The sequence below is a fragment of the Lonchura striata genome, chromosome 19, assembly GCF_046129695.1.
Source record: "Lonchura striata isolate bLonStr1 chromosome 19, bLonStr1.mat, whole genome shotgun sequence".
Taxonomy (NCBI): Eukaryota; Metazoa; Chordata; class Aves; order Passeriformes; family Estrildidae; genus Lonchura; species Lonchura striata.
This window is the reverse complement of record NC_134621.1, coordinates 4,149,059-4,177,053: the sequence shown is the minus strand read 5'-3', so window position 1 is coordinate 4,177,053 and position 27,995 is coordinate 4,149,059. Positions and strand designations below refer to the sequence as shown.

The 27,995-nt window shown below is 46.6% G+C and overlaps 1 protein-coding gene across 2 annotated transcripts; it reads right to left on the bottom strand.

Moving 5' to 3' along the window:
- Window positions 1–27,942, bottom strand: PRPSAP1 (phosphoribosyl pyrophosphate synthetase associated protein 1). Of its 2 annotated transcripts, none has more exons than XM_021541691.3 (11): window positions 27,803–27,942; window positions 27,063–27,174; window positions 19,264–19,316; window positions 17,509–17,575; window positions 13,034–13,206; window positions 12,523–12,638; window positions 11,771–11,826; window positions 11,122–11,267; window positions 5,180–5,250; window positions 4,369–4,515; window positions 1–3,790 (listed from the first exon to the last, which is right to left on the bottom strand). In XM_021541691.3, the coding sequence occupies exons 2-11, from the start codon at window positions 27,143–27,145 to the stop codon at window positions 3,632–3,634; spliced, it is 1,071 nt and encodes a 356-aa protein (XP_021397366.1). In that variant the 5' UTR covers window positions 27,146–27,174; window positions 27,803–27,942; the 3' UTR covers window positions 1–3,631. The 2 variants fall into 2 exon arrangements, with proteins under 2 accessions (XP_021397366.1, XP_021397365.1); XM_021541690.2 differs by lacking the exon at window positions 27,803–27,942 and adding an exon at window positions 27,314–27,605.
- Between the last annotated feature and the right edge of the window lie 53 nt (window positions 27,943–27,995).

Sequence of the window (27,995 nt, the reverse complement as noted above, 5' to 3'; positions counted from 1 at the left end):
TGTGTGTGTTGTACAGGAACAACAGGGATTTATTTGTGGAAGTAACACCAATACTAATGTCCAAGACATTTGTCTTGGTACTGAAGAAAATGCTTCTCATTTTGAAATATGTCCTGCTGAAATGCTTGAAACTGTACTTGTATACATTGGGAAAGTAAGAACAATTTGTGATTCCAAAAAGACCACACCACTATAGAAATAAGCCATCACTCAAACATTTGCATTTGTAGTTTTCTCCAAAATTAAGAGGATGTGATTTCAACTATTCAGTTCTGTCACAACCCATGAATTGCTGCTACAATCTATCTACACATCCCAGCAAGATTTCCTGCTCACCCCCACTGGAATGAACCTTGCACTGGTGGAAAAACTACTGCAGCACAAAGAGTTGTGCTGGCTGCTGGAAGGAAGCAATGGACACAGCTCTAATCACTATTAATCAAATACAGAAGGGATACAACGTGATGAGAAACAGAGAACATCACTGGTGGGATAGTGTTTGGGTGGTCACCCACTGCAACAGGAATTCCAGATCTAACATCACATTCTGTTGTAATTTTGCTGATTTCTGTCATTTTATGCTTAATGTACTGCAGTGTTCTATATGTTGGAGTGTTTATATTAGCTAGACAGGTAGCACTGTCCCACAGAGGTCCTTGCATACATAATACTGTTCCCTCACATCCAACAGTCTTAAAAATCACAGTATTTTGCTAACCTGATCAAAAATTTCTCACAATTTTCAAGTTGGACATAATAAATCCCTGTTTATAGGCACAGAGGCAAGAGGTGAGCACATGCCACTCTGTGGAGCAATACAAGCTGTCTTTAGTCACGGGGTGGATTCTGGTGGTGCCTTCCCCCAGCTCTTGAGCTGCACTATTATCTCAGAAATGCTTGTTAGGCCTTGGCCTCGAGAACAGCACCTGGGCTGAGCAACTCTCAATCTTATCAGAAACACTGTCTGCTCCCAGAACTTCTGCTGCTTAACAAGCTCCTGATTTTTAACAAACAGCCTTGGAAAACTATTTTTCTTGCCTGAATAACAACCCAAGCGGAACAACATTTTTGTTATCGAACTTTCAAAGAAAGCTGCTGACCTGAATTGTGGCCAGGATGGAAAGAAATTACAGCCATTCCTCAAGGCTCCACTCTTTGCCTGTTGAGAAGATGCAAAGACATCTGATGTATTTCCAGGAGCTTGAGGGGAATTTTTCAGAGTACCTTGTACAAGCTCCTTCAGGTCTGTGGGTGGGAATGCACTACAGCGAATATATTATGGATGCTGGTCTCCTAGATCCTTAAGTACTTTAGATTTTTAAATAAATGCTGATGAAGTTGTTTAATTATTTAACTTCAGCATAAGCAATAGCTTCACAGTTTATCCTGTTAACTGCTGTTAAGTGCTTTGGGACTAAACTCTTGGACAAGTCTGGAGCTCAGTTTTGCAAGGAGGTCTACTCTGAACCTTGTGACTCATCTTGTGTTTCCTTTTTATCCTTGCCCTTCTCCTTCCCCCTTCCCCAGCCACAATGTAGGTAATTTTTGGATTGATTTTGGCTTTAGATTGATTGGTTTTAAATTTACGTTTCTTTTACCACATAGTAAGTAGTAGAGTGAACCGTGCCAACAACTTTGGGGAACTTTCACTTCTATACTAAACCTGCTTCTGCTGATACCTTTGCTGGTGATTCTTTAAGCAGCCATAAAGCATTCACTCATGGCAATGAGGGCACACAGGCACAACCCTCTGCTCAGTGGTGCTGTGATTCTGTGGTTCCTACCCAAACACAGCCCAGCAAAAGCAAGCCTGAATGGGGCAACAACCCTCAATGAGCCACAGCCTTGCTCCTGGCAGGACTGACAAGCACTTTGAAGGGGAGAGAACAGCAATACTGCTCACACCTTTAACACTGACTTCCAGGATGAAGAACATTGTGCAGCACTGGCTCAGAAGAAAGGGGGCACAGACATTTGCAAGGACTCCACAGCTCCAGCTGAGTTGTTCAATACTTGCAGTACAGCTTTATGTTACCCCTCCAGGCCAAGGAGCCAGGCTGTGGTCACAGAGTACAGCTGAGATTTGTTTGTGGTACTTGGAAAGTGCAGGAAAAACCATTAATAGCTTTGCTACATCATTCAGCTCTGCACATCCCTCATGGAGTTTGGCGTGGAGGTTTAATCCATGCTGGATACTGAAGGTGGTCCAAGCACTCCATGCTGAGTTTGTTTCCCTGGTATTAAAGGCTTGTCCTGCTCAGTCACTGTGCCCCTTGGCATGTTTTATATGTTGGAGTGGAAAAAGAAGAGTGTAGAATAAAGATAACCAAAACTAAACAACTAAACATTTCCTGTGCTGTTGAAGCAACTGCTTCCAGCAGCTTTTATTTGTTCTTCACATCAGCAGACCAGTGGTGTAGGTTTTTTTCTGGAGTGTGCTTGTCTCATCAAGGGGAATGATCAGTTTGGGAGTTTATCCTTCTATCATCCTGGAGACAAAGCCCTCCACATGCATCTTGTGCTGCTTCCTCAAGTGTCCCCTCCACCCAAAATTTAGTATCACTCAAGACAGGAGTGATCAGCCAGTCCTACTTCCCCATGGAAGAAGGCTACAAGCTGCCAAGTGAGCCTTGTTACAGCAACAGCCCCACTGAATAGACACAGCAGCTCCTCAGAGGGCACAGGATTCATAGGAAGCACCAAAGCTGAAAAATCTTATACTTTTTATTGCAGGTTCAGTGTTAGTGTTTTGGAGAGCACAGCTGCATTAGAAGCAGATATTGTTCCAACTTCCCTTCCCCACAAGACTCTGCCACAAACTCAGCCCCAGGCAACTCCAAAAATCACGCCTGGTTTTGCAGTGCAGACAAGTGTTCCAGAGAGGACCAAGACCCTCCCGTGATTCGTCACTGAAGAGCAATAATGATCCAAAGCTCCCAAAATGAAAAGGCCAACACATTAACTAGCATTCCCTGCTCTGCTGGGACACACACACGAGCCTGTTCCCAGCTCCCTGACCCAGGGATGGGAGCAGCCCTGCCAATGGGCTGCCCTAAGCTGTCCTTTTGGGATGTTCCGCTAACTTAGTTTTGATGAAAGTCCCTGCTCTGCTGTGCAGGAGAGGAGAGGCCACTGAGCTGGCACGGAGCTGCTGTTGGCTCAGCTCTGCCAGCAGCACAGCCTGAACATTCCCTTCCATGCTCTGGGGTGAGACACAGCCAGAAACAACCCCAAAGGCTGCTCTCGCTGCCCACACAGCAATGAGCAGTCCCTGTTCCCTTCTCACAGGCTGACAGCTAATTCTGTTTAGCTTTTCTTTCTGCCCCTACAGGGCAAGAGAAAACACACTAAAAAAAAATCATTAAAGGAACTTAAAAATTCAACACCACCTCATTTTTCCATCTCTCTCAATCAAGGTGTAATTCCCCCCACTGCCAGTGGCCCCCTTCTATTGACTTGTAAAGTGCTGGTCAGGTTGATTTTTTTTCTATTAGATCTCATGGCTCAAGACCCTGAAAACCTCAACACTCCTACAAAAATAAACAGCTGTGTTATGCCTATGTTTTATGGTATTGCCTTTCCATGCAGATTTCCTTCTCTTGTGGAATCCAGGAGAGGGGCAGGCTCAGGTTTAGTCATCGACGGTGATGTTGCGGAAGAGATAGGCCATGGACTCGCCGTTGTGGATTCGCCGGATGGCTTCCGACAGGATCAAACTGATATCCACAGTCTTTATCTTGGGGCACTGCAGCTTCTGCACCTCGTGAGGAACAGTGTTGGTCACTACCACCTAGGGAGGGCCAAAAAGGAAAGGACAGTTGTGCTGCTGGAATGTTCATCCACCCTGGACTGACTCCAGCAGGGGTGTGTACTGCTGTTTCACAGTTCAGGGGGAGAACTCCCTGCATATTAGGAAAAAAAGATTAAAATAAATGATCTCCCCTCTGTGACAGTCTGTTGAGGGGACCAGCATAACCAGCACTCTCCAGCAGGCTATGGGTCCACTCAGATCAGGGGATCTATTATTAAGGTTTGAAATCCTGTCCTCTTCATCTACCAGCAGCCCCTGATCAGCCAGGGGAGAGGGGCTGCACAGTCAGATGGCACCACACAGCCCCAGCTGCAGGGAGGGAAATCTCCAGGCAGGGATGACTAATATTTTTTTAGGGAGAAAATACACTAGGGAAGCAGATCTGATGTGAGCAAGGATTAATCACAAACACTTTTTTTTGTTCCAGTGAAGAACCAGCTAACTAAAGCACCTGATTAAATGAGTAATTCCAGACATGAGCTACGTGCCTTGGGAAGGACATTAATTAGTGAGTTTTGGTGCCAGCCCCCACTCTGCAGTGTGGAGAGCAGACTCACCTCATCAATGGAGGATTCCTCTATGAGACGAGGGGCATCTGCTGACAGGAGCCCATGAGTAGCCATCACAAAAATCTTGTAGGCTCCACGCTCTTTCAGGATCTCTGCAGCAGCTACAAAGCTTTCCACATCATCAATGATGTCATCCTGAGCAGAAACAGAAATAACATCAAAGCCAGAAGTTTACAGAGCCTGCAGGGCAGGAGTGGATCTGCAGGCTACTGCAGCTTTGGCCATGCACACAGATGAAAAATAGAATCCCTGTCTACTTCAGCTGCTGATGAGGACAGCCACGTGCATGACTAATCTGTGAATGCTATTTCCCTGGTTTAATGACCCTTTTGCTAGTGTGGAGAACAAATGCTGTGTCTTGGAAACAAATCAGTCTCTGCACATGCACTTGCAGTTTATCATCAGCAAGGCCTATTTTTCCATGGGGCAGGAGCTGCATGTTGATTACTTACACTGCAGCATGGCATAGCAAGTAAGAGAGGCTTGGCAAGCTTTTTGTTTGGGGTTTTTTAACACTTCAGGAGCTCTCTGTGTGCCCTGGAGTTATTCATTACTTGCAGACATCTGACACTTAGAATCAAGGCAGCAAGAACATTTTAGGGCTTAAAGAACTTAAGTGCAATTGGTTTCCAACAGAAAGTTGAAATACCAAAGCCACCAGCACTACTGGAGAAAAGAGCGTCTAAAAACCACGTTCCCACTCCTATACCAGCCATCCCTCTGACCCTCAGGGAGAGGGCAGCTGAAGCAAAGATGCTGTGAGGAAGCCACCCCCCACCCGTTCCCCTCACACTCATACCACAATGATGGCAATCCTTCCTCCAACGTCTCCAACCACAGTTATTGGCGGTTTCTCCTTGGCCATCATCACTAAAGAAGAAGGGAAAAAAAGAATCCAGGTGACTCAGGTTTGAGTCAAACCCCAACAGTTCCACCAGACAAGAGGCTGAACCATTAAACATCTTACACTGATGCAGACACAGGCGTGCTTTACATGATCCTGACACCCACCTAAGTGAGAAACTTTCATTTAATCATTGTTTTTCTCCTCAGATGAATAGCACTGCTGCATAAAGAGGAAAATCTGTTTCTGTGAGGATTTTGTACTGACCTCAGAAACAGAAAGCAATTCCAACTCTCTAACAGACCCTTGTGCAAGGAGAGTTACAAAGCAGCACCTGGTTTATGGGAAATATCAGTGACCTTCTCTGTGCTCCAGCACAGGACTTGAAAATGGGTCCATTCCATGAGTGGGAACAACAAATGAGCTTTCCCAAGCAGCACCTCTCAAAGGGCAGGTGCTTTACAAGGTGCAGCTTTTCACCTCTTAGACTCAGTAAATCATCTGTAGGACCAGAGACGTGCACTGCAGCTCATTTGCTTTCTCACATCACCAAACACAGAGGGGTCTTTGAGAGGGTGTAAGAACCTTAATACCACCTGCTCAGGCAAAGAAAGCTTAAGGAAGTTTGCAGAAGCAAATTTGCTGATTATTTTTAAAGTGGATTAATGGAAAGAGTAGGAAAAAATCCAGTTGAAACTCAGTTTAACAAGCTCAGTGCAACCAGCAACTGGATCAAAGGATACACTGACAAGCTGTGCTACCTGGCATACAGTGAAGAGATGTACTGGGAAATAAGGTTCCACCTCTCCTGACACTACTTTTGCACTGACAGGGTTCATGCAAAAACCACATCCTGCCAAAATTCCAGCAGCATCATAAAAATACCAGAAATCTGAACTAAGATGCACTGAGAGTGTCCAGATGTAACACAGCCCTCACACTTACACCAAACAGCAACCAACCTCCAGTACAGGCCAGGGACTTGCTGTCCATCTGCCAAAGCTCTCACCTGCCATGGGGTGCTGGTACAAAAACCTCCAGCATGGAAAGGACACTGTGGTGGGCAAATGTGTGTCAATAGGTGACAATTTGGGCTCATCTAACCACTGAAGCCAAGAGGCACCTCCAGATTTTGTAAAACTTACCTGGCCCACCTCCACACCCCATACTCCTATTTTAAACTCTCCACAGTGAGTGCACAGTGTCCTACCAAGGCACTTGGTGCCCCTCCTTTTATAAGCTCAGGTCTTGCCAGGATTCTGGCCACAGAGGCTTCTCAAGTGCCTCAAAGAGCTCAGACAAAGCAAGATTAGGATAATCTTTTAGGATAATCCACTTCAGTGTAATACCTGAGCAGCAGGAGAACACAAGTCATTGCCCACCAAAAAGCCTGTCTAAATATTGATCTCTGCTCTCCTCACCAAAAGAGTCTTACATCCAACTCCCCATCCTGCACAGCAGGATGATCCAGTACTATTCCCATATCTCATCAGTGCCTGGGAATGCTTAGAGTGCAAGCACAGCTGGGTGAATGACTCACACTGAGGGATATGATGAAAGCAATTGTAAGCACCACAATTTCCAAGATTCTTGTGTAGAGCTGTTCTTCACATCCATGATCTACTCCAGGCTGGTTTTCCATAAACCTACCAAAACTGTATAAAAGGTGTCCAGTAATTCTGTTTTGCCCAAAGTCCCATCAGTCATTGCCAGGTTTTTGCAGTTCAAGTCACAGCTACCTTGGACTGAAGAGTTAATCAACAGCTCTTCATGGCACAGATTCCTCAGCCTCCCTTGCATGGTTATTTCTGAGTCTCCTATCAAAAGCAAAGTCACATCTAAATCCTGAAGGAAAAATATTCTTATGAGAAGGAAGATTATTTGTAATAAATGAAGATTAAGCACCACGAGAAATAAGCAGATCATAAATTTCAGTTACAGGCACTACTGACCTGCTCAGATTAGTTATGAGTTCACTATCTAGTCTGGACAGTAACAGAGCTCCTGGTGGGAGCTGTGAAGTATCAAAAGGATTCCACCTGGCTGCCATCCCAGCCTCTGTGTGTATCCACTGATGAGTGCCATCTCTGTTTACAACAGCCAGGTCAGGGGAAACTTTTCTACACAAATGGTGAACAGGCCTGGGGAGTTGAAATTCAGCACTATTTTACTCACAGAGATATGGAGTTTCAGCAAGTCAGCATCCTTCTACTCCATGAAGGAAGCAGACACATTGCTTGCTGTGCTTAAAGGCTAACATGGCAACCAGCAACATTAGCAGTGCTTTGCATCTCTCTCTGTTTTTTAAAAGCTGTATTTCAATTTTGGTTTATTTTTAAAGAATGGTAGGCAACGTGTCGACCTACCCGGATCTTAAAGAGATGTTCTCCCTTTTCCTTGTTCAATTTTCTCTGCAAAAAAAAGAAAAAAAAAATTGCAAGCCAAAGATCTACCCACAACCACATCAAATCTCAACTGCTCCAAGGTGATGAGAGTCTACACAAGGGTTAGTGCAGGCAGCTTCTTCTTCAAAATCTTTGAACATATCAAGATGTGCAAGTCAGAACTGCTATGAGGAGGTGCCTTGAAAAATGATTCAAATAATAAAAGAATATTTTCCTCCCAGACACAAACCCTCTGTGTTTGCAGACAGAAGAGGGTAACAGAAATAAGCCATGGTGGTACTTTGCATGGTGTAACCCCTTGGATCATGTACAAGTTTGGTTTGAAGACTTGCTGACTTTTTCAGGAGAGAAAGAAAAGATGCTTGTGGTATCTGTAGCTTCTGAGAACAAAAAAATAAAAGAGAAAAAACTAGACCAACCACCATTTTTTTATAAAACAAGAATACCAAAGAATTCTTTCATTCAGATGTGCATAATATACACCAAAGTACCACATGTTAAAGGCAGGATCACTGGCACTAAGAAAGAACATGTTGCTTTAATTAAGTGGTCAAAAATGAGTTAAGAAATACTAAAATAAATCCTGTTTGGAGCTGACAGTGCAAATTAAAGTGACAATCACCAAGAAATATAATGCTGCATTTATCACAGAGCCTGGGAGCAAAAGGCTGCTCAAGAATGAACTGTTTAGTGTAGAGATAACCTTGGAAGGACAGAAAACACCCCTGTGCCCAGCCTAAACACAGGCAAGATGGGTGTAGGGAAGTAGGAACAGACCCATGGTCACTGCAGTTTCTCCCCCAAACTCCTTCTGTGGCAGTTTGCTGGGCTCTGGGATTCAAGCAGACCATTAGCTCTCTGTACAAAGTACTGAATTCCAAAGCCACTGAAATGATTTAACAGATGGTGCTTCACTCTTTTTCTCCAGGAAACAGGCAAAGAGTCCCCATGCATTTGTTAAGGCACAACCCCAAGCCAGCTGCAAGCTCTGAGACACAAAAGCACACAATCAAAGGGAATAACCTTGGAGTGATTCCTGTCTCCAAGGCTCTGATTTCAGGGGCTGCAGTGCTGTGGGCTCTTGCTGCCACTCCAGTGCAGCATTTTAAGTGCAATTAGAAGCACCTCTGGCATTTTTCTGTTGTGGCTCCCTACGAATCAGAATATCACATCAGGCCACACTCATAGGACAATAAATAAACCATTACACTGCCTAGCACTCATTAATTAGAGGCACATGATCCCTGCTAGAACAGGGGGAGAAGGTGCATGCCAGGACACAGGAGCCCAGCCAATTCCCCAGGAAGCCCATGGAGAATGGCACAGAGCACGAGCCATGGCTCTGGGGCTGCCCCCAACACAGGTTTCACTCTCTCCTGGCTCTAACACAGCTGTCTGGAGCTTCAAATGCCAAATCTGGGATGCTCCACACTGATCTGGTTGTAGCCCAGAGTGGGATGCTCCATAAGAAGTCTCAGCCACTCCCCAGGAACAGCCCCAGCCTCCAACCTGCCAGGCCCAGGTTTGCTTGCTGAGCCAGGCAGATTCACAGATCACTTCTGTTTTGGCAATTGGAGGGTTTGGGGACAGTTCTGGTGTAAGGAATATCCAGTTCTGAGCAGCAGCACATGTCTGACCTTTCACAATCAACCACACAGCTGAACCCTGCTACACTCTGCCCTCAGAGTTTTCACCACCAGGAAGGGAGAGCTGAATGAGGGTGTGGAAATACGTGACATTTGAGGTTGGAAGATGCTTTTCAAGTGACTGAATTGGACAAGAAATGAGGCACAGCACACTCACGGTGTTGCCATCTCAGCTGCACTTTCACCTCTGTCTGGCAAGAGACTGTGACACAACCAGAATGTACAGACTGCTTTTAGATAGGGATAACCTCAATTCTGCACCTTCAGAACCCAGCTCACTCAAAATCAGGTGAGAAAACTGCAGAGAAAGGCAGCTTCTACTGAGAGTTTTGGACAAATCTGCCCCACAAGCCACCCCATGGCAGAGAGCTGCCAAGCCACAGCTCAACTGTTTTACACTGTGCCTTAGGCATGCAGGGATGGAAGGTCATTGGTCAAGTGCTGAGTTTGTGCAGCAGGAAATAAAATAAGGAAGTGGTGATACACATCAAATTAGTTTGTGTTTGGATAGCTGAGGACTGAAAACAATTTTCCATTGGATTCATAACTAAACTGGGTAAGGGCATATTTCTGTATGAACAACCATTTATAGGGTTCTCCAGCAGAACAACCTTCCACAATTGAGCTTCTTTGAAGTGACATGGCTGGAAATAAAAACACAATCACATCAATTCTTCTGTAGCAGACAAATGTCAGCTACTGATATTCTGGGGGACAGCATCCTCCAGAATAGGAAGGGGAGGAGAAAGTGAAGAATAACCATGCAAATTCCTGCTTCCTTGGACAGGCATGGAAAAAAAACACTTGTCAGAAGAACAATAACGTCCCAAACTTCATTGCCAAACCCCACCTGCCCACCAATGCCCAAGAGGAATTTCACCAGCAACAAAAGCACTGTATAACTGATTGTATTGCAGTGAGACACAACTGGGGTGATATACAATGCCTGCAGTCTTACTTGCCTCCCCTCCACAAGCTGCCCACAAACTGGTTGGATGTTCTTCCTAAATTTCCAAAGATTAGATGATTATCAGTAGCCCAAACCACTGCTGGTGTTGCCACACACAGCAGCACACAGCCTTTCCCCTGGGCACTTCTCAGACACCTTCCTGCTCCCAATTTCTGTCCTGCCACCACCTGCCTAGAAAGCTAAAATCCTCCCAAAAAGGAGCTGGATTTTGATTGCAATGTTGTTCTTTGACTGCTGCAGGAATACAAGCAATCCTAAGCATGGCAATTCCCAGAATACAAGTCTCCTCCTTTTCTTGTCCTCTCTGCTCCCAAATCAATGGCAAGAGCTCCAGAAGCAGGTCAACAATGCTCTTGGAGAACCTATTCACCCCAGCCACATAAACCTCAAAATCTTGTCAAAGCAGACATTGGAATATGATCATCTGGGTGCCAAGGTGAAGAAAATTTCCAGCAGTAATTATGGCTGCAGAGAAGGGAGACAAAGACCAGCTCTCCCCTACACCAATGGAGCCAACAGTCTGTCTCAGTGGCTGTTATCCCATTACTTGCACTTTTACATCTCCCTTGTTTCATCAGCTCAAGGAATTCTGTTGCTGAACACTGTAAAAGCATCACCTTTATCAGAGGTTTGTCAGTGTAACACTATGGAGCAGGCACAGCCAAGGAGACAATACTGATGCTCTGCATGGCCAGAAGGAGTTAAATAAAAACCTTCCCCTGTGACTTGTCCCACAACTCACAGATATCAACCCAAAAATTCCACTGGTCTAACTACCTTTAGGTTGGTTACACCCACACAGATAAACCAAAAGAAATTTCCCAAACTTTTCTCTTTTTTCTCCCCTCAAAGGTAAGCAGAGAAACTTGATCTTACATGGCAGCTCCAGGCCAGGATGCACAGTTGCATTTTTGAGCATGGGAGGGGAGTGACGCCCGTCATCCATGTCCTGCTCCGTGCACTGAGCCTCTCCATGGATCACTGCCAGCCCCAGGCGCAGCCTCTCAGCGTAAGACTGAGCCCTGCAAGACAAAAACAGCCTCTCAGGAGCTGCTGGGATCACTGGTGCAGCTCCACAGCCCACTGCAGCCAGGCTCTCCCACACCAACAGCAAGCAAAGACTGCACCTCTGTGGCTGTTTCTCTGCAAGAAACCTCACTGGAAGTGACTCTTCATTCCTCATCAGTATCCCAAAGCCCACTCTACCCCTTGGCTCCACCATAGGCTCTTCTGTGCTCCTCCACACTGGAAATGCTTTTTGAGATGGTCAGGCACTGCTGAAACTCCAGCAGCAAGTCTGACCCCAGGAGAACCATTTCAGTGAGACTGCCAGTTTATGCCCATATGGATGGGAATACAAAGTTCAGCTCTATTCTGCACCACATCCATCCCATTTCCAGCCACAAAAGAATTATGACCAGATTGTCAATCCATCTGTCACCCTCCCATACTTTCCCTGGTATATCTTCCACCAGCTCAGGTATTTTCCAAGCAACTTTTAATCAGATAGTAAGCATCCATTTACCTTTTAGCAGCACCAGGAGATTTGGCTACAATAACTGCGTTTCTGTAATCTGGAATCTGGATGTGATAAAAAGTTAATTAATTAAAAAAAGACATTCTTGCTAGGGAGTAACTGGTTTGATACATGGCTGAATAATTTCACCCATCCACCTCCCCAGAACCAAATTTTCATTCTGTGACAAGAAACTAGAGAGGCAACTGCACTTGCTTCCAACACCAGTATTTGTGTATTCTGCAAAGGTGGGAATGTTCACTAAGTTTAACCCTCCCCATATGGGAAGCCTTGCTCTCACCATGTGGGAATAAATCATCATCTTTTGCACATGGAGAATAAAACCTCCGTGCCCTGCTCCCAGTCCTGCTGTGCTCAGCACTCTTACACTCAGCCCAAGACAAAGTCTATCAATAATTCAGAGCAGTCAGAAATCCAACACAGCACAAAGGGAGAAGGGGATCAGTTTAACAGGATTTCAGAGGTGATTAGAGGCAGGAGCAAAAGTAGCATCTCTTAAATGGCACTAACTCCACAGAGAGCAAGCTCCTCACCTGCTTGTGCTGCAGTTCAGTTCCTATCCAATCAGAGAAGTGTAACATCAAGAAACATGCAATATGTACCCCCTAAGAAAGAATTAATTAACAGAAGGATTGACCTGGACTGACACCACCACCTCTACTTAAGCAGAGGCCCAATGCTGCCATCACATTAAAATGAGTTCAGACAAGTTGATTTACATAGAACTAGAGTAACCTCACTTCTTCCTGTATATACTGAAGCAAGAAAGGGGATGCTCTCAGGTTGTCTACTGGAAAGCTGAAGAAGCCTTGGATTTCCTTTTGATGAAGGTCCATAGTGATAATGTGTGTTAAACCTAAGGGGGGAAAAAAGACAACAATTTATTGAAAATATTCCCATGTGACTTTCCTTCAACACCTCCATTTTCCAGACTGTTTTAGCTATTACTCAGACTATTATGCCATGTCATAAAATAATCATAAACAGATTAACACAAAGTTCCACAGACATAATGAGAAACAGGCATGTGATGCCACAGCACTGGGCTGACACTGTACTCCACTATAACATTTCTAGGTCACTTCCCCAGGTGCAAGTTACAAAGAAAGCTGAAGAAAATTAATTCCCACAATGTGGCTCAAGATCTCAGCAACACATCCCCACATCAAACAGGAGAATGGAAGGACAGATGACCTCTGGGACACCCAGCAGCACCAAGCCTGCAGTGCTGCTGCTCCCTGGGATACTCACCTGCCTTGGCAAGCATTGAAGCCAGCAGCTTGCAGACTATGGAGCCCCTCTTCCTCATTTTGCTCTGTTTGCTGTAGGGGAAGTAGGGGATGACCCCAATGATGTTCCTGGCACAGGAAGTCTTCAGTGCATAGGCCATGATCAGCAGCTCCATGACAGCAGTATTCACATCTCTAGGAGATTTGAACACAATTCTAAATATTAGCAGGTGTTTTTCCAGTGCAACTCCTTTTCCATTTATACCCAGACCACCCCTCACCAAAATTCCAAGGGAATCATGCTACATCTCAGGCTAATGTATGCCAGAGCCAGATTGCAGCATACAGCTCCTTCCACCACGCCACAGCAAATTACAATCCACTCTTACATGTACAGGACACAACACCAGCACTCAAGAGCTGTGGACTGGAATTTGATTTTATATTCTAACATAAGGTATATGATGATTTCCCTCCATAACACAACAAAAAAGCTTTGTATAGAATTCACTTTGGAACAAATGTCACTTGATACAGTGTAATTTGAAATAAAATAGTCTTTTAAAGAAGCAGTATACATGCAGCCAACATAACTTCATCCACACTGGATTTCTTAGGGTATTTTCCTCTTTAACAGTGTTCTTTTTCCTGCTTTAAGAAATACTGTAATTGGAGCAGTACAAGCTCCAGAAATAGCTCTTTGGTGAACATCAGCATCTCCACACTCAGGTTATCTAGAGATGGAAGGAACAACAGCACAGGAAATGCTACATGACTTTTTCTTGAAAGAAAAAACAACCAAACAAAAAAGTAACATAGGCAGAGGAATCATAGAATATGCTGAGTTTGAAGGGCCCCATCAGGATTGTGAGTACAATTCCTAATCCTGCACAGGACACCCCAACAATCCCAACCTGTCCCTGAGAGTGTTGCCCAAATGCTTCTTGAGCTCAGACAGGTTTGGTGCTGTGACCACTTCCCTGGGAAGCCTGTTCCAGTGCTCAACAGCTCTCTGGGTGAAAAACCTTTTCCTGATATCAATCTAAACCCCCCTGACTCAGCTTCATGCTGTTTCCTCCAGTCCTGTCACTGGTCATGAGACTGAAATATCCCTCACAATATATGCTCTCCCATGATGACTGGAGCATATTAACCTGCATTTTAATTAATTTTGAGATGGGGAAAGAAGCTAAGCCCTTAGTTCCCCTTTAGTTCTTAAGAACAACACTGAGAGACACTGTCTGCATCACCACAGACTGACTCAAGAACTTCTGGGAAGTGAAGAGCACATGCTTCAGATGGCAGGACAGGCACTCCTGCAACACATGTGGACCCCTTACCTGGGGGCTTCCAGCCCTGCCCACGGTGACAGGGCAGGGGCTGACTGGGCCATCTTTCCACACAGCAGCAGAGGAGTAAACAGAGCAGCCTAAAGCTCTGCAGAGTCTTCTGGACATTACCCAGTCATTGCTCAGGCCCTGTTTTCCTCCTGAGACAGCCACTAGAGACAGCTTCTCCAAATGCCCAGAGACACGACCCATGACAACCCTCTGACCATTTCTATTTCCCCTCTGCTCTCCCTTCCTTTGGAATTAACCTCTACTTGTGCCTCTTCTTTTGTGAGGCTCTGGGTCTCTGCTGTCCTGCTGGCCCCAGCAGCCTGTGCACACAATGCCATTTACACACAAGAAAGCTTTGTTGGCTCTGGAGCACCCAGCCAAGAATTACATAAAACACAGGCCCCTGCCACACAGGACAACAAAGAACTGTTTCTTCCCTTTGGTGATTTAGCTGTGCCAGTGGGGCTGTGACAGAAGAAAAAGATGCTACTATCAGTGTCATATAAAAACAAAGTGGTCCAAATGAAGCCCATTTAAAGTTCATCTGAGAAACAGTATTTTTCATCATTATTTTTCAACGTTTTGCAAATACATACATATTCACATGGAAAGCAGGCAGAGAACAAGACTGGGACTTCAAAAGGCACCAGCAGTCCTGGTGCTGTTGCAGGACATCCTAGTAGCCATACTGATGGAGAAGCTATTCAAGGAGGGTACTTCTCCCAGAATTCAAGCAGGATCACAAGCTGGACTCTGGGAAGCTCCTGCAGCCCAGCAGGCACAGGCACTAGGCAGAGGTGGATGTGTGTCCCCCTCCAGCAGGGCCCAGGGTGGGTGGGCTGAGATGGCTTCATGCTGAGCCATCACTGACCTGCTCCTCTGCAAGGGGCACTGACCCCAACCAAGAGTACCAGCTGGGGAAAATGACATTGGTGAGGAAGCCCAGCCCCAGCATCTCCAAAACAGGCACCCAAGAGAGCATCCCAGGCTCCTTGCTGCCCTCCCCATCCCCAGCTCTAAAGCCATGCTCAGTTAGTTATGCTGGGAGGGCTAAGCCAAGACCTCACACAGGGGCTGGCAGCTCATTAGCAGGACACTCAGAGACAGCTCAGCTATCCTCCACACCCTGCTTACCACACCAGAGCCTCCCTTGCTGCTCCTTATTTCTGCCTGGGCCATCTCTGGACACCCCTGCTCTGGAGGCTGAGCAAACACCTAATGTGACACTCTCCATGGACTTGGGAAAAATCAGCAGCAACACTTAGCACTAAAAGGCTCCTTTTGCCTTTAGGGTATCACAAAATCACCAATTCCTTTGTTTTTCTGTTGCCTAAACATGAGCTATTTGATTTTCCCTCACACAAGTGCCAGTCCACACACCAGTCTTGGATGGTAACTGTCCTTGTCATCTTTTTTTTTTAGTTGTGCTACAGCTTTTACAACAGAGAGCCTGTATCACATATTCAGGTCTTTCTGTTCTCTCTGAGCATTTAAGATGCAGACTGTGAATTCACACTGCAGCATAACAAGATTGTTTCCCTCTCTACTAACAAGTCCTAATATTTTCTTTTCAAACTACTACTGAGTGTAGAAGTCCTATTCTTAGATTATTCTACATAGTTCTTGTTTTGACTCTCCTGAAAAGCTCCCTGAAACCCACTGCAAAATAGAGATGTCCTTGAACCTGTCCTCTCTAGCAATGCAGCAAGGCACAGCTGCAGTTCAGGAATGAAAGATGACTTGGCTGCAAAACACTGGCTCCTCACCTGGAGGGCCTTGAACATTCTGTCTAAAACAGATCAATTTCTTGGCCCAAATCACTGAATTCAGTTAATGGAAAAACAAGGGGATCAACAGGTTAAAACCAAAGGGGAGGTTTTCCCCTCCCAAAACTGTTCCTGTCCCTAATGCCCTGAGTTAGCTCTCTGAACACTTGATCTGTTTCATGTTTACACAGCTCTCAGTTACAAGTTTTTTCAGAGAACTCCTTCAAAGGGACAACAGAATGGCACCATTCACCCGAAACATAATCCTACAGCAGGGGATTTTCATCTTGAAGAGATTTAGTAGCTCCCTGAGGGAGGAAACTCTTGGGGCATCTCTCTGGAGAAAGATGAGCCCTAGGAACATGTTTCTGCCTGCAAGAGGAATTCCAGAAGCGAGTAAGCTGGTTTAGTAGTCCTCCTGATTTCTTTACAACAGGCCAAGCATTTCACAGAGGAAATGAACTTGAATTCCCAGTGGGCTCTACTTCCTTGGCAAGCAAGGAAAATTCCTGTATCCAGGCAATTCTGCTCCCTGCTACTTTTAAGCTACAATTGAGCTCTTCTAATTAATTACTTCTTGTGATCTCCAAAATCTGAGCAGAGCTTGAAAAAAGCTATTGGAGTAAGAATATGCTTGTTTTGCTGATATCAATACCTCATCTCTGAAAACAGCACCTCCCTTACTCACAAGAGGTCAGTTTGCAGTTATCATTTATTTGTAGGCTCCCTTCTCATCACCCTAGTGCTGTCCTGAGCCAGCAGGGAGCAAGGTTCCTGGGGTTACAGATGGTTTTCTAGTTCCCTGCTTACCTGTAGCACTTCTCTTACTCCAAGCCTAGAACAGCCCAAAATAAAACCCAAAAAAGCCCACCATTATGATGAAGTGTAAAAGTACATGAGGGAGGCTATGGGCTTCACCTGAGGTCTGTTTCACATCACTACAGCAAAAGGGGAAGAGTAATCCAGCCTGCAGTGAAAGCAGCAGCTGCTGTTTGATGCTGGCTCTGTTGCTTGGTGGCTGGGAGGCAGAGGAAATCACCCAACCTGGGATGGAAACACCAGTCAGGAATCACCCAACAGCTGAGCCTGAAAGGCCACCAACACACAGGGCAGGGATGTCTCAGTGGAAACCATCAGTCACTCCTGTTCTTGCCTCCAGTGACACACTCCAGCTATTTGATGGGAAGCATCTCAGTGCTGCAATCAATCCCCTGGGAATGTTAACAGCTTAACACTGTGTGAGGCCTTAATCTAAGTCAGAGCAAGGACAACACTGCATGAGTTCCACTGGTTATTGTGCTGGTTTTACAGGGAGCAACCACTGAACCACTGATGATCCAGGTATTCAAAAAGCACATCCCAGGTGCAAAACTGAGCCGCAAGTGCCTCACCTGGGGATTGTCTGTATGATGAAGATATCCTGTCCACGGACAGACTCTTTTATTTCAACTCTTGTTTCTGAAATGGATGGAAAACAGAGTCAGTTTTGTTTCCAAACATCAGGTTGACAGCGACAACACACCATGTTTTAGCAGCAACCTTGCCCCCTGGTCAGGGCAGATGAGGACTCGCTCCTCTGCCCTTTGTGCACATACATACACAGATGAGCCAAGTGGATTTTCCAAAGGCTGGACCCGGGTAGAGCTGGCATGACATACCAGTGAGTTAGCTGTATTTACAAAGCAAAAGCGGGCTATGTGGCTGTTTACTTTTTTATAGAATTTAGAATTTTAGAATTTAGACATTAGACTTTTAGAAATTAGAATTTTAGAATTTAGAAGACAATTTACCTAATTCTCAATGAGAAATCCTTTTCATGCTTCCATGGAGTGCTGAGAGCTGTCAACAGCACATTTGTTAGTGAGCAATTAACCACCCAAGGCAGAATAACCTTCAGTACTTCCAAGAAGGTAACTCAGCACTTTTTCCACTTAGCTCTTTCACAGCTTACCATGGGATCAGCTCCATGCTGGCAGGAGAGCTCAAGGCAACACCAGCAGCACTGAGTTCAGAGTAAGAACCCCCCAATTTCACTGTCAAGGTCAAGACATTACAACACTGACACAGGCTGGAAGTTTGGTCTCTGCTGAGCACCACTCCTACATCCCTGACTCAAATGCAGCCGCTGAGCCTCAAGCAGCGCTGCAAAGCCAAAGCAATGTCTCCAGGTTTCCCAAGGTGCCTGCCTTAGCCTTTCCCACACAGTTATCAGCTAGAGGGCAGGGGTAAGGACAAGGAGAGAAACAGCTCCTCAGCTATGGAATTCCAAGTCTAATTGCCTTGCCCTGGCAGTAACCCTACAGGGCTCTGCTGAGAGCAGACTGATTTGCTGTGCAGCGATGAAAAACTACTTCAGACCTTGGAGCAAGCAACCTGATTTAAAACCAACCCCACAGGGCAGCGAGCTCTCCTGGGCAGGAATGCACCAGCCAGCCCAACCATAACCACAGCAGCTCTCCCATTGTGAGGCCCATTCCGGCTGCAACAGCAGCAGCACTAGCACAAATCCTCCTCCCCTTCCTCTAGCCTGTAGCAGCTAGCACTAGTAGTAGTAGGTTCTACTCTCTCTTGCAAACAAGGTAACGGAGGTCTTGAAACAGTAAATGATTCTTGGCCACAGAATTCTGCTGGCCAATAGCCTTGTGTTTTAGCTCAGCATCTGAAAATGAACGCTTGCAGAGTGTTAACCTCCTTAAAAACAAAAGCAACCTCCAAGACCCATTTTCCCCAGCACAGCCATGAGTTTGCACTTTTAAAAGCAAGGGCAGGCCCTTTCAGGGAAGGGCTGAAAGAAAGGGATAATTTAAAAGCTCACAAAGCAGACACTGAAAAAGCAGGTCATTACTTTTAAATCTGGAGATGTTTTGCTCGGCATAGGAGCATAAAAGATTTGGCAGCAGCTAAAACCTGAGGCAGGACTCTAGAGGAGAGTTTGCAGACAGGCAAACAAACAAGATTACCAGGGAAAACAAGGAACATGTTTAATTGCTTTGTCCAAGGTCAGCCATGGAGGTTTAGCACTGCCAGGAGCAGCAGTAACATCACAGCTGAATCACTGCACTTCTTACACAGGTCTGGCCAATGGAGTTACCCAGCATTTCTACGATTAGCTCAAAACAGTTGCAAATAGCAGAGATTTCTCTTACCTCCATTGGTTTCCTGGTATACCACAGATTTTCCCAGCTCAGCACCAAGTCGCCTGGAAAGAGAAAAAGGACGTTAGAAATGGAGGAACCCAGCAGTTTGTGCTGCCAAGCAGGACTGGACCACATTACACACCACCAAAACACAGCACTGCCCAAGAGGAAGCTGAGCGAGCCAGCCAGGCTGCAGAACTACATCCTCCCCTTCTCGGGGGTTATCCTTCCTTCTGATGTCCCTGAAGGGCCCTGGGGCACACCACTCTGCACATATCCAAAGCCTGTATGACTGACCACAGGCTGTGACTCCTGATGGCAAAGGGCACCTTGCCAGCCTGTGCAATGCCCCCTGGGGCAGGTCTGATGTGCAACTAAGAGTTGAATGATTTACTCAAGACTCAGTTAATGGCACCTGAGTCACTTTTTTTGACTCCCACCTCTCTTCTTTTTTCTCCTTGAATCTTCCTTCTGAAATAACTCAAATGATTCATGAAATTTTAACTTTAAATTTTTTATTTCTTCAAATTACTCCTTCCTTTTCTCATATATTAAATCTACAACACTCATCGCAACAAAGATTAGTCATCCTCCTTCTCTTTTTAAATTTCTTTCTTACAAAACAAAGACTCACTCTGAAGAGCATTTTAAAATGCTCCAAAATGCAGACTTTTCCCTCAGGTGACACTTCAGTATTTAACTGTACTGACAAGCAATCCATTAGTAAGCACTTAAAAGGCTTTTGTGCTTTAACCCAGAGCCTCAGAGACCCTGCAGCAATGGAGATGCTTCGGCCAAGTGAGATGGAATGGGACAATTCCCTCCTCTCCCAGGATCTGCTCTGTGGCCACAGCTACACAACGAATTAGGAAACAGTTTATGCCTGAAAAATACCTTTGTTCACCACACTGATTATGGCAGCAGTTTCCTGCCTGCACTTGTACTGTATTTACCTGGATATATGCCAAAAATTCTGCAGATCAAGACTAACTCTAAATACAAGAGTCCATCTCTTCTGCTAGCTTTTTTCCTGGCCTACAGCCTTCAGCAGCTGGCCTCACTCCATCTCTTTACCCACTAACTTGGTCTTGCAATTCAATTGTCACAAAGATCTGTGCTTTCAGGAGTGAAAGAGCAACACTGCCTGACCCTGGCATGCTTCTGTCCCATCAGCAACTGCTGGGCTCAGCTGTGAGCCAAAGCTGGAGGTCTCAGCTAGAAGCTGGCCTGGAGAGTGTGCCTGGGACAGCTGAGATAGCAGACACTCGGATGCCATGGGGTATGTCTGCTTAGCTGGCTCCAAAGCACGTCTCTGGCACACACACCCTCCCCACAGAGTGTCTGGCAGCACGTTTTGCAATGGCTGGGCTGGTGACTAAACTACCACCTTGAGAGCTGGACGTGCCAGACTGCCACCAGCCCTGCTCAGGTACCAACTGCAGCATCCCCCTGCAGCTTAGGCCAGACAAGTCTCACAGATCTCCAACTGCTCCTCTCAGCTCAGCTGGGTTAAAACTTGCAGCTGCAATACAAAGGCAACCTCAGTACCTTCAGTATCAGCAAAGAGCTGGCAGCTGGTCAAGTATAAGCAAGCCTGGGCACCTCAGGGATAGACTGACACCAGAGGTGAGTTTTACAGGTGGGATCCTGCCGTCCTGATGAGGAGAGTCTGGCATTTGCAACCACCAAGCTTAGTCCTAATCACTGCTAAGGCATCCGAGTCCAAACAAGCTCAGAAACACACACCATCCCAGAGCAGTTTGTGCTGGGAAATGTTTAATGACTCACACTTGTTCCTCCACAACTTTAAGGCAAGTCTTGCAGACTCCCCTTGGAGGCACGTGTGCCCTGACTTCACTGCACACAGCACAAACCCACCTCAGTACTGGGGAAAAGAAATGCATTGGAGAGACTGTGCAAGTGCTCTTAGTCAGTCCTGAATAGCACGGCAGGAAAGAAAGCTTCAAAACCAGTCCAGCCAGACTCATCTCAGCAAAGCATCCCTTGGAAGGTGGCACTTTCAGTGCTAAGTGGTAGCAAATAAAACCATACTTGCAGTGCTCAAGGGGAAATGTTCTCAGGTTGTACTAGGGGAGGTTTAAGATTGGATATTAGGAAACACTTTTTCCATGAAAGTGTTGTCGAGCCTTGGAACAAAATGCCCAGGGAAGTGGTGGAGTCACCATCCTTGGAGGGATTTGAAAGATGTAGATACAGCCCTTGGGGATGTGGTTCAGTGGGAGCTTTGGCAGAGCTGGGTTAACAGCTGTGCTTGGTCTTAAAGGTCTTTTCCAACTTCATGGTTCCTTGATGTAGCCAGCAGAAATCAGAGCCCAGTGCTCTCCTACTCACCACAGAGCAGCAATGCAGTCTGTGTGCTGCTGAAACAAGAAATCAGAAGTGAAAGTTTGCTCCCCCATGGAAAGAGGGACACTAAAACAGTTCAGTTGTCAAACCTGGGTGCAGAGAGCAGAAGACACAAGATCCATGCCAACTTAGAGGAATGAGCAGCTCTAGTCAGACAAATCCCAGCTCTGCTCCAATTGTTGACTGCAAGTAAACAAGAGCAGTGGATACGAGATTGAACTGCCCATGTCAGTCCCAGATCAGCCCTGCCTGCAGCACTCCAGAGGAGCCAGAGGCACAGCAGGATCCAGAGGCAGCTCCCCCAGAGCAGTTGATGTTTGTGCACCCCAGGGGCGCACACCCTGCAGCAAATCCCCTCTTTGAGACTTAGGTTAGACAAGGTATCAGCCAGGGAAGGAGTCTGATAAACCCTGAGTCGAGAACAATAAAGAGGGGACTGTTGGCACAACTCCTGCTGTGAAGCACCAAATTCCAGAGGACTTTTATCAAAAGGGATATTTGCATGGAAGTCAAGGGCAGGGCACAACCTTATCAAACACACAGCCTGGCAACAGCCAGAGTTCAAAGATAAATTTCCCCTTCCTATAACCTCTCCCTTGTTTTCTCTTCCATCCCAACTCTTTTCTCTCAAAATCCTCTTCATCCTGAAGTTCCCAACTGGTTGTTGCTTTAAGGGATAGAGGAATTGAACTGACAGCAAGAACTGTTTTCATCCAGCTCCAGGACTAACAGCATAATCACATGAACCTGTGCTGCCACAGTTACTGATCACTCATCTGCCCTAGGAAGAGAAGGTGCAACTGCAGGTAACCCAGACCACACACCCAGCAGAAATAAAGCTGCTTCTGGGAATAATAACATTTTAGGTCCTGCAGATAAATCACATCTCCAAACAAAGTGAGTAGCTATCCTCACACTAGCTCCATCTCTAAACCAACTCCTCTGGTGCATGACAGCATCTAAGAGAAAAAAACCCCAACTCTTTATGGCTTTAAAAATCCTACTCAGAGATACTGGCCAGTAGAAACTCCTATTGATCTAGAATCTCTCTGCAAACACTGCCCAGGAAGGATGATCTAACTTTCTCAAAACATGCCAAGAGGATATTAAGATGTGAATACAAAAGTGTTTATAAAACCTGTCTCAAATTCACATCTAAATGCAAACAGCTCAGGAACCACCTATAGTTTAATGAGGAAATTACACACTGCAGTATTTTAGGAAACACTGTGAGGGTGCATCAGACTGTACTTTAAAATGCTCCACTGAAGACTGTCAAAAACCACTGTACCAGGCTCTTGAGACAAAGGGCAGCCAAAGACACCCCACATTCAGCTGAATCAAGTTTCAAGGGGCAGATGTACTCGCAGTATTTTGTGCCATCAGAGCCTGTTTCAATGCCACTGAAGTGCCCTCAGCGAGGCTGTTTCCTTCTCCCCCTCTGTGACCAGAATCCGAGACACTTGTCAGGTTATCTCCATAGGGAGCTTCTGGCCAGCTCACAGCGCAATCAATTTGAAGAGAAATCTGCACACAAACCTCTTAATCACAGTATTTTATTTTGGCAATATCCTCTTCATTATAAACACTTTCCCTGGTCTCAGCTCTGCAAATTCCCAGCTCTCCCCACATCTCCAGACTCCAGGAACTGGTGCAGACTCAGAAGGAGCTGGAGCAGAGGACAGAGGGTCTGTGCTGTGTCTGACTGTGGCCAAATCAAGCCACAGCCTGACTCTTAATTGCTTTTCAAACTTTAGTAAATCTTTAAATAAAGATCAGTCATGGTCTAGCCAACACAATGGCAGCTCTGCTGTGCACTTCCTAATTCCCCAGTACAAGAACAGCCAGGAAAGGAAAGGGAATGGCAGCTTCCTGCATACAATCTGTTCAGATAGCCTTAAAAGTATCTGAGCTCTCCTTTGCCATTCTCCATCCACCCAGCACGACTGGATATATGAAGAAAAGTCCCTATTCCTCATCTGCCACTGGAATCACTTGTTCCAGCCACACCAAAGCCATGCAGCCCAACTACTGGCAAATACCAGGCACATCTTCCTCTACTCCTACCAGCCCAGTCCTGGTGAAGGAACTTCCACTAAAGCTGTGCTGGCCAGCACAGAAAGCTCCACATGAGCCCAGTCTGCTCATCCACATTCTGTGCTCTGCCTAAACTGCACAAAGATGCTCTGGCTCCCCTCTGCCACCGTCTCATGTGCTGGCAAGATGACCTAAAGAATACATTTCCTACCAGAAATCCTCCTTCAGCTGAGGGAGGCTGCTGCAAGTCCTCTGAATGTACTATCTCCCTGCAAAGCAGGGCTCACCTCCCACCCAGTCACAGAAAACACCACCCTGGGTTTAGCGTTGTGACCCAGCTCCCTGCAGCCAGAGGTCAAAACACAAACCCCCATGTTTTCCTATTTCCATGTTGTTTAGGCTCATGGCAATGCTTTATCTTCAGATCGCCAGCATTTCCCACGCTGCAAACTGAGTGAATCTCTGGAATACTCCCATCCACAGTTGGCAGTGAGACAGTATCACATCCCACATCACGGAGCTGCAGGAGCACTGGGGAGGCATTAGCAAGATTCAATCACCAGCCTCCTCCAAGCCAAACACATAAGCAGTGAGTAGAATCTAATATTTGAACCTGCTGAGCCAAGCACTGCAGTCAGAGTGAGATCTAAATGCATCTGTTGGATTAAAGATCAAAAAGACTTCCTAGTTCTCCCTCCCCCCAGCAGCACACAGGCCCATTAGGAACCAGAATTAGGATGTATTAGGTCACAGAAATTATCTTTCTCCCCTGAAAATGCAGTTTGTAATCAGATCCCAAGTGTCCTAATTACAGCGAGAGTTTTCTTTCCATCATGGAAAGAATTTAAAATAAAATAATCATCACTTTCAATTTATAAGAGAAAAGTAAATATATGGGTTTGTTTATGTTTCATGGTGGTGAATCCAAGGAACATCTTCACTATTTCAAGTTTCACAAAGTCCTCATAATCCAGCACCATCTCCTCTCCCTGCAGTCACTACCATCAACTAAAGCTCCGGAAACCTAAAGTGAAAGTAAGACTGAGCATTAATCACTGTCCCATAACTAGAGAATGCTCAAGGGGAATGTTGTAGATCAGAACTGTGCCAGAACATGATGATCAGAGCCTGAAACGAAAGTAGCTCTGGAAGTTTAGCAGAAAACAAAGCAAGGACAAAAATCAGGTGCCTGAAAGCTGCTCGGTGTCACACACTGCGCCTCTCCAGGCTTGAGATTTTAAAAAGGATAAGTCAGAACTACCCAAGTAGAGATCTTAAGCTCATACCTACAGATAAGAACAGAGCCCAGATGGACAGGTGTCTCAAGGGGCCCTCCTAATATTGCGTGTTGTTTTAAAGTTATTTTACTACTTTTACTCAAGGTCATAAAAAAACTTTAAAAAGAACACACAATATTAGAGGACAGACTCACCCTTGTAAAATTGCTCCAACACTATTTAAAGGTACAACTGACCTCCCCAGCAAAGAACAGCCTGAGATGTGAGACAGGGGGAAAGGCAGCAGCCACACATCTTTTGCAACCTGAAAGAACAAGGGATGTGCTACAGATCAGCTGAAACAGCCCTCGAGCTCCAAAGGGAAGGCAGTGCAAAACCACTCCACTAGATGCTGAAAATACCTTTAATTTTGGGAGACTTTTTACTGTGGGCAATTCTGTACTGCAAACAGGATCAGATTTTGCACCCACAACAAAGATAAATGTCCTTAAGCCTCAGTGAAGCAGCAGCTGTGTGTCACAGGGCTGTGCTCATGCCACCACCAGAGCATCCAGAGCCAAGGGAAAAACCCCACATTGCTCCTATTAGAAATTTACTTGGTGAGAGATGAAGGAGGGAGCCAGGAGGTCATTCTGGATCTGTATCCTACTTCTTTCCCCCTCAAAGCATCCCTGGGATAACATCAGCACATCATCCCAGCCAGTGCTGTGGCCTGGGGAAGCCTCTTCACGTCTCTTCTCATTTCATCTTTAAAAAGAAGGGAGTTATTTTTAAGACAAAGAGCAAGGAAGAAGGATTGCCCGTTTGCTCCTCCAGTCCTGAGAACTGGGAGTTCGTCCCCAGGGGAATTCTGCTGTGCTGTGTTGATGCAACAGAACAAGCTCTCTAAAACTCTGTCCCATCTGCTGCAGCAAAACTCACTTTTATAGAGAGATACATTAGTTTCAGAGTTCAGGGAAAGAAAAGTGGAACAGAACCGACCAAATATAGCAAGACTACATGAGCCAAAAAAAAAAAAAAGCTTTCCACTCCCAAACACAAGGATTTTCCTCTTAACCTCACACTTCAGGAAGTTCATCACTATTATCCAACACACCTCCCAGCCAAACAGCCAAGTCAGCTCTGTGGAGATAATCTGTGCTAAGTATTGAACACTGTTTATTAAGCAAGCAGGATGAACAGCAAAGTGTTTTCGTAGTTTAAGGTGGCAGCACACCTGTACTTAAGTCCCACTTCCAATTTAAGCACAGCCTTGGAGATGGGAATGGGAGAGCAGATGCCTAGAAAGGATAACTGGGATGCTGTTAGCTACAGCAGGCAAACAAGAACTGAGACCCCTCGATTTTGGGATCAGCTGCCTATGAACTGTAGCTGAGAAACAGCATAAAGAAAATCCAGATCCTAAATTGACAGCCCAATACACAGATGCCCTTCTCAGAATAGTCCCATTGGCTGGGACTGCCCCAGTTTGAACCAAACTCATTCAACCCCGAAGTCCAAGTGCTGGGGGAAACTCTGAGCTCTGTGCACCAAGAGCCTGGTTTTGGAGGCAGCTGTGACACCCTTCACTCAGCAGGACCCAGTGCACCCATCCCAGGCAAGACAAGGTCAAACTCTGCCTAAACTGATGGGCTGAAGAAAACAGGGCAGACTTTTACCCCGAACCAAAGAGCACAGGCCTGCCAGCTCTCCCAAATCCACTCTGGTCAGTGCAAGGTGCTGTGCCAATGTGCACATGGACATTCCCCTTGCCCCAGGTACCGAAGCTGTTGGGAAAACAAGGTCAGGAGTCGGAGAAAGTTTTGAGCATCTCCCAAACCTGCTAAAAACGCTTTTCTTTTGAGCATCTCCCAAACCTGCTAAAAACGCTTTTCTGAGGTTTGTCCAGCCAAGTTTCTCCTCCTCCCTCCCCAAAAGCAACAGCTTTTGCTGCAGCCCAGCCTTTCCAGCAGTGCAATGGACGTCGAAGAAGGGAGAAAGCGGGGGTTCCATCTCCATCGCTGGGTCAGGTGAAGATTCCCAGTGCGGAATCTCCACAAAGGTGCTGGCAGGAGACACCTTGGGAAGGCGGGGGGATGCCAGAAGCTTCTCCAGCCGCTCGGGAGAGCTCCTGCCTGCGCCAGGGAGCGATGGGGAGAAAGAAACTTGAAAGAGAAGGCAACTTACTCCGTGATCTTCTTCGCCAGCTCGGTGGAGGCTGCGGTGGAATTGGCCGAGAAGACTCGGTAGCCGCTTCTGGCCGCGTTCATCGCCAAAGAGTCATGCAACCCCCGTGGAGCTCGAAAGTGAGAAAAAACAGATTTATAAGGCAACAACAGCTTCCGTGGCATCCTTTTCTTTCCTCTCCGCCGCGATCACCGCCCCTTAAGGGGTGGGGAGGAGGAGGGGGAAGAAGAGGGTGGGGACCCTTCCGCTACCTATGGAGTTGCTGGTCCATTCCTGCGGCAAAGTATGAACGGGAGGGTGGGAATTATGATTATTAAGATAACATGGAGCAGCGGCTGCCTTAGGGAGTAGAGGGGAAGGCAGGCAACGGGTAATCCCACGCCCACCCAGTGGCCCCTCATGCAACAGGGATGACCCCAAAATGAGGGCGGAGAGGGGCTCCCGTGGCTGGAGAAGGAAGGCTGGGGGGGGTTCTTTGTGATGCAGCAGGGCTGGACCGAGGTCTCCGCGGCGGGGTAGGAGGTCCCTGTGAAGGGGGAGGTGTTTGGAGGGGACGGTCCCATCCCGCTCCCCTCACCCAGCCGAGCACGCTGCGCCACCCGGCCGGAGCGCCGCTCCCTCCGCCGCCATCTTCTCGGCGGGAGGAGCCCGCCCCCGCCGCCATCTTAGGTGAGGGCACCGCCACCGCCGCGCTGCCCGTCACGGCGTGCCCGAACCGCCTGCCCGAACCGCGCCGGTACCTCGGGAGCACGGCGGCAGAAACGTCCCTCCTCGGGGGATAAAACTTCCCTCTGCCCGAGTGCGAGCCGCCCCCCGCTTCCGCCCGGCGGTGAGAGGCACGGCGGGTAGGCGGTGGCTGACGTGCCCGTGCCGAAGATGGCGGCGGGGGAAACGGAAGCGCGGCGGCGGCGCTGTGTGGCGGGGGCGGCGGGA

Excerpts from the sequence above, each read along its gene's own strand:
- PRPSAP1 (XM_021541691.3), bottom strand. The coding sequence starts at position 27,145 with ATGAACGCGGCCAGAAGCGGCTACCGAGTCTTCTCGGCCAATTCCACC. Across the intron at positions 11,268-11,770 it reads TCTCCTGGTGCTGCTAAAAG|GGCTCAGTCTTACGCTGAGA; the intron begins GTAAATGGATGC and ends TTTGTCTTGCAG. Across the intron at positions 3,791-4,368 it reads AGGAATCCTCCATTGATGAG|GTGGTAGTGACCAACACTGT; the intron begins GTGAGTCTGCTC and ends GGCCCTCCCTAG.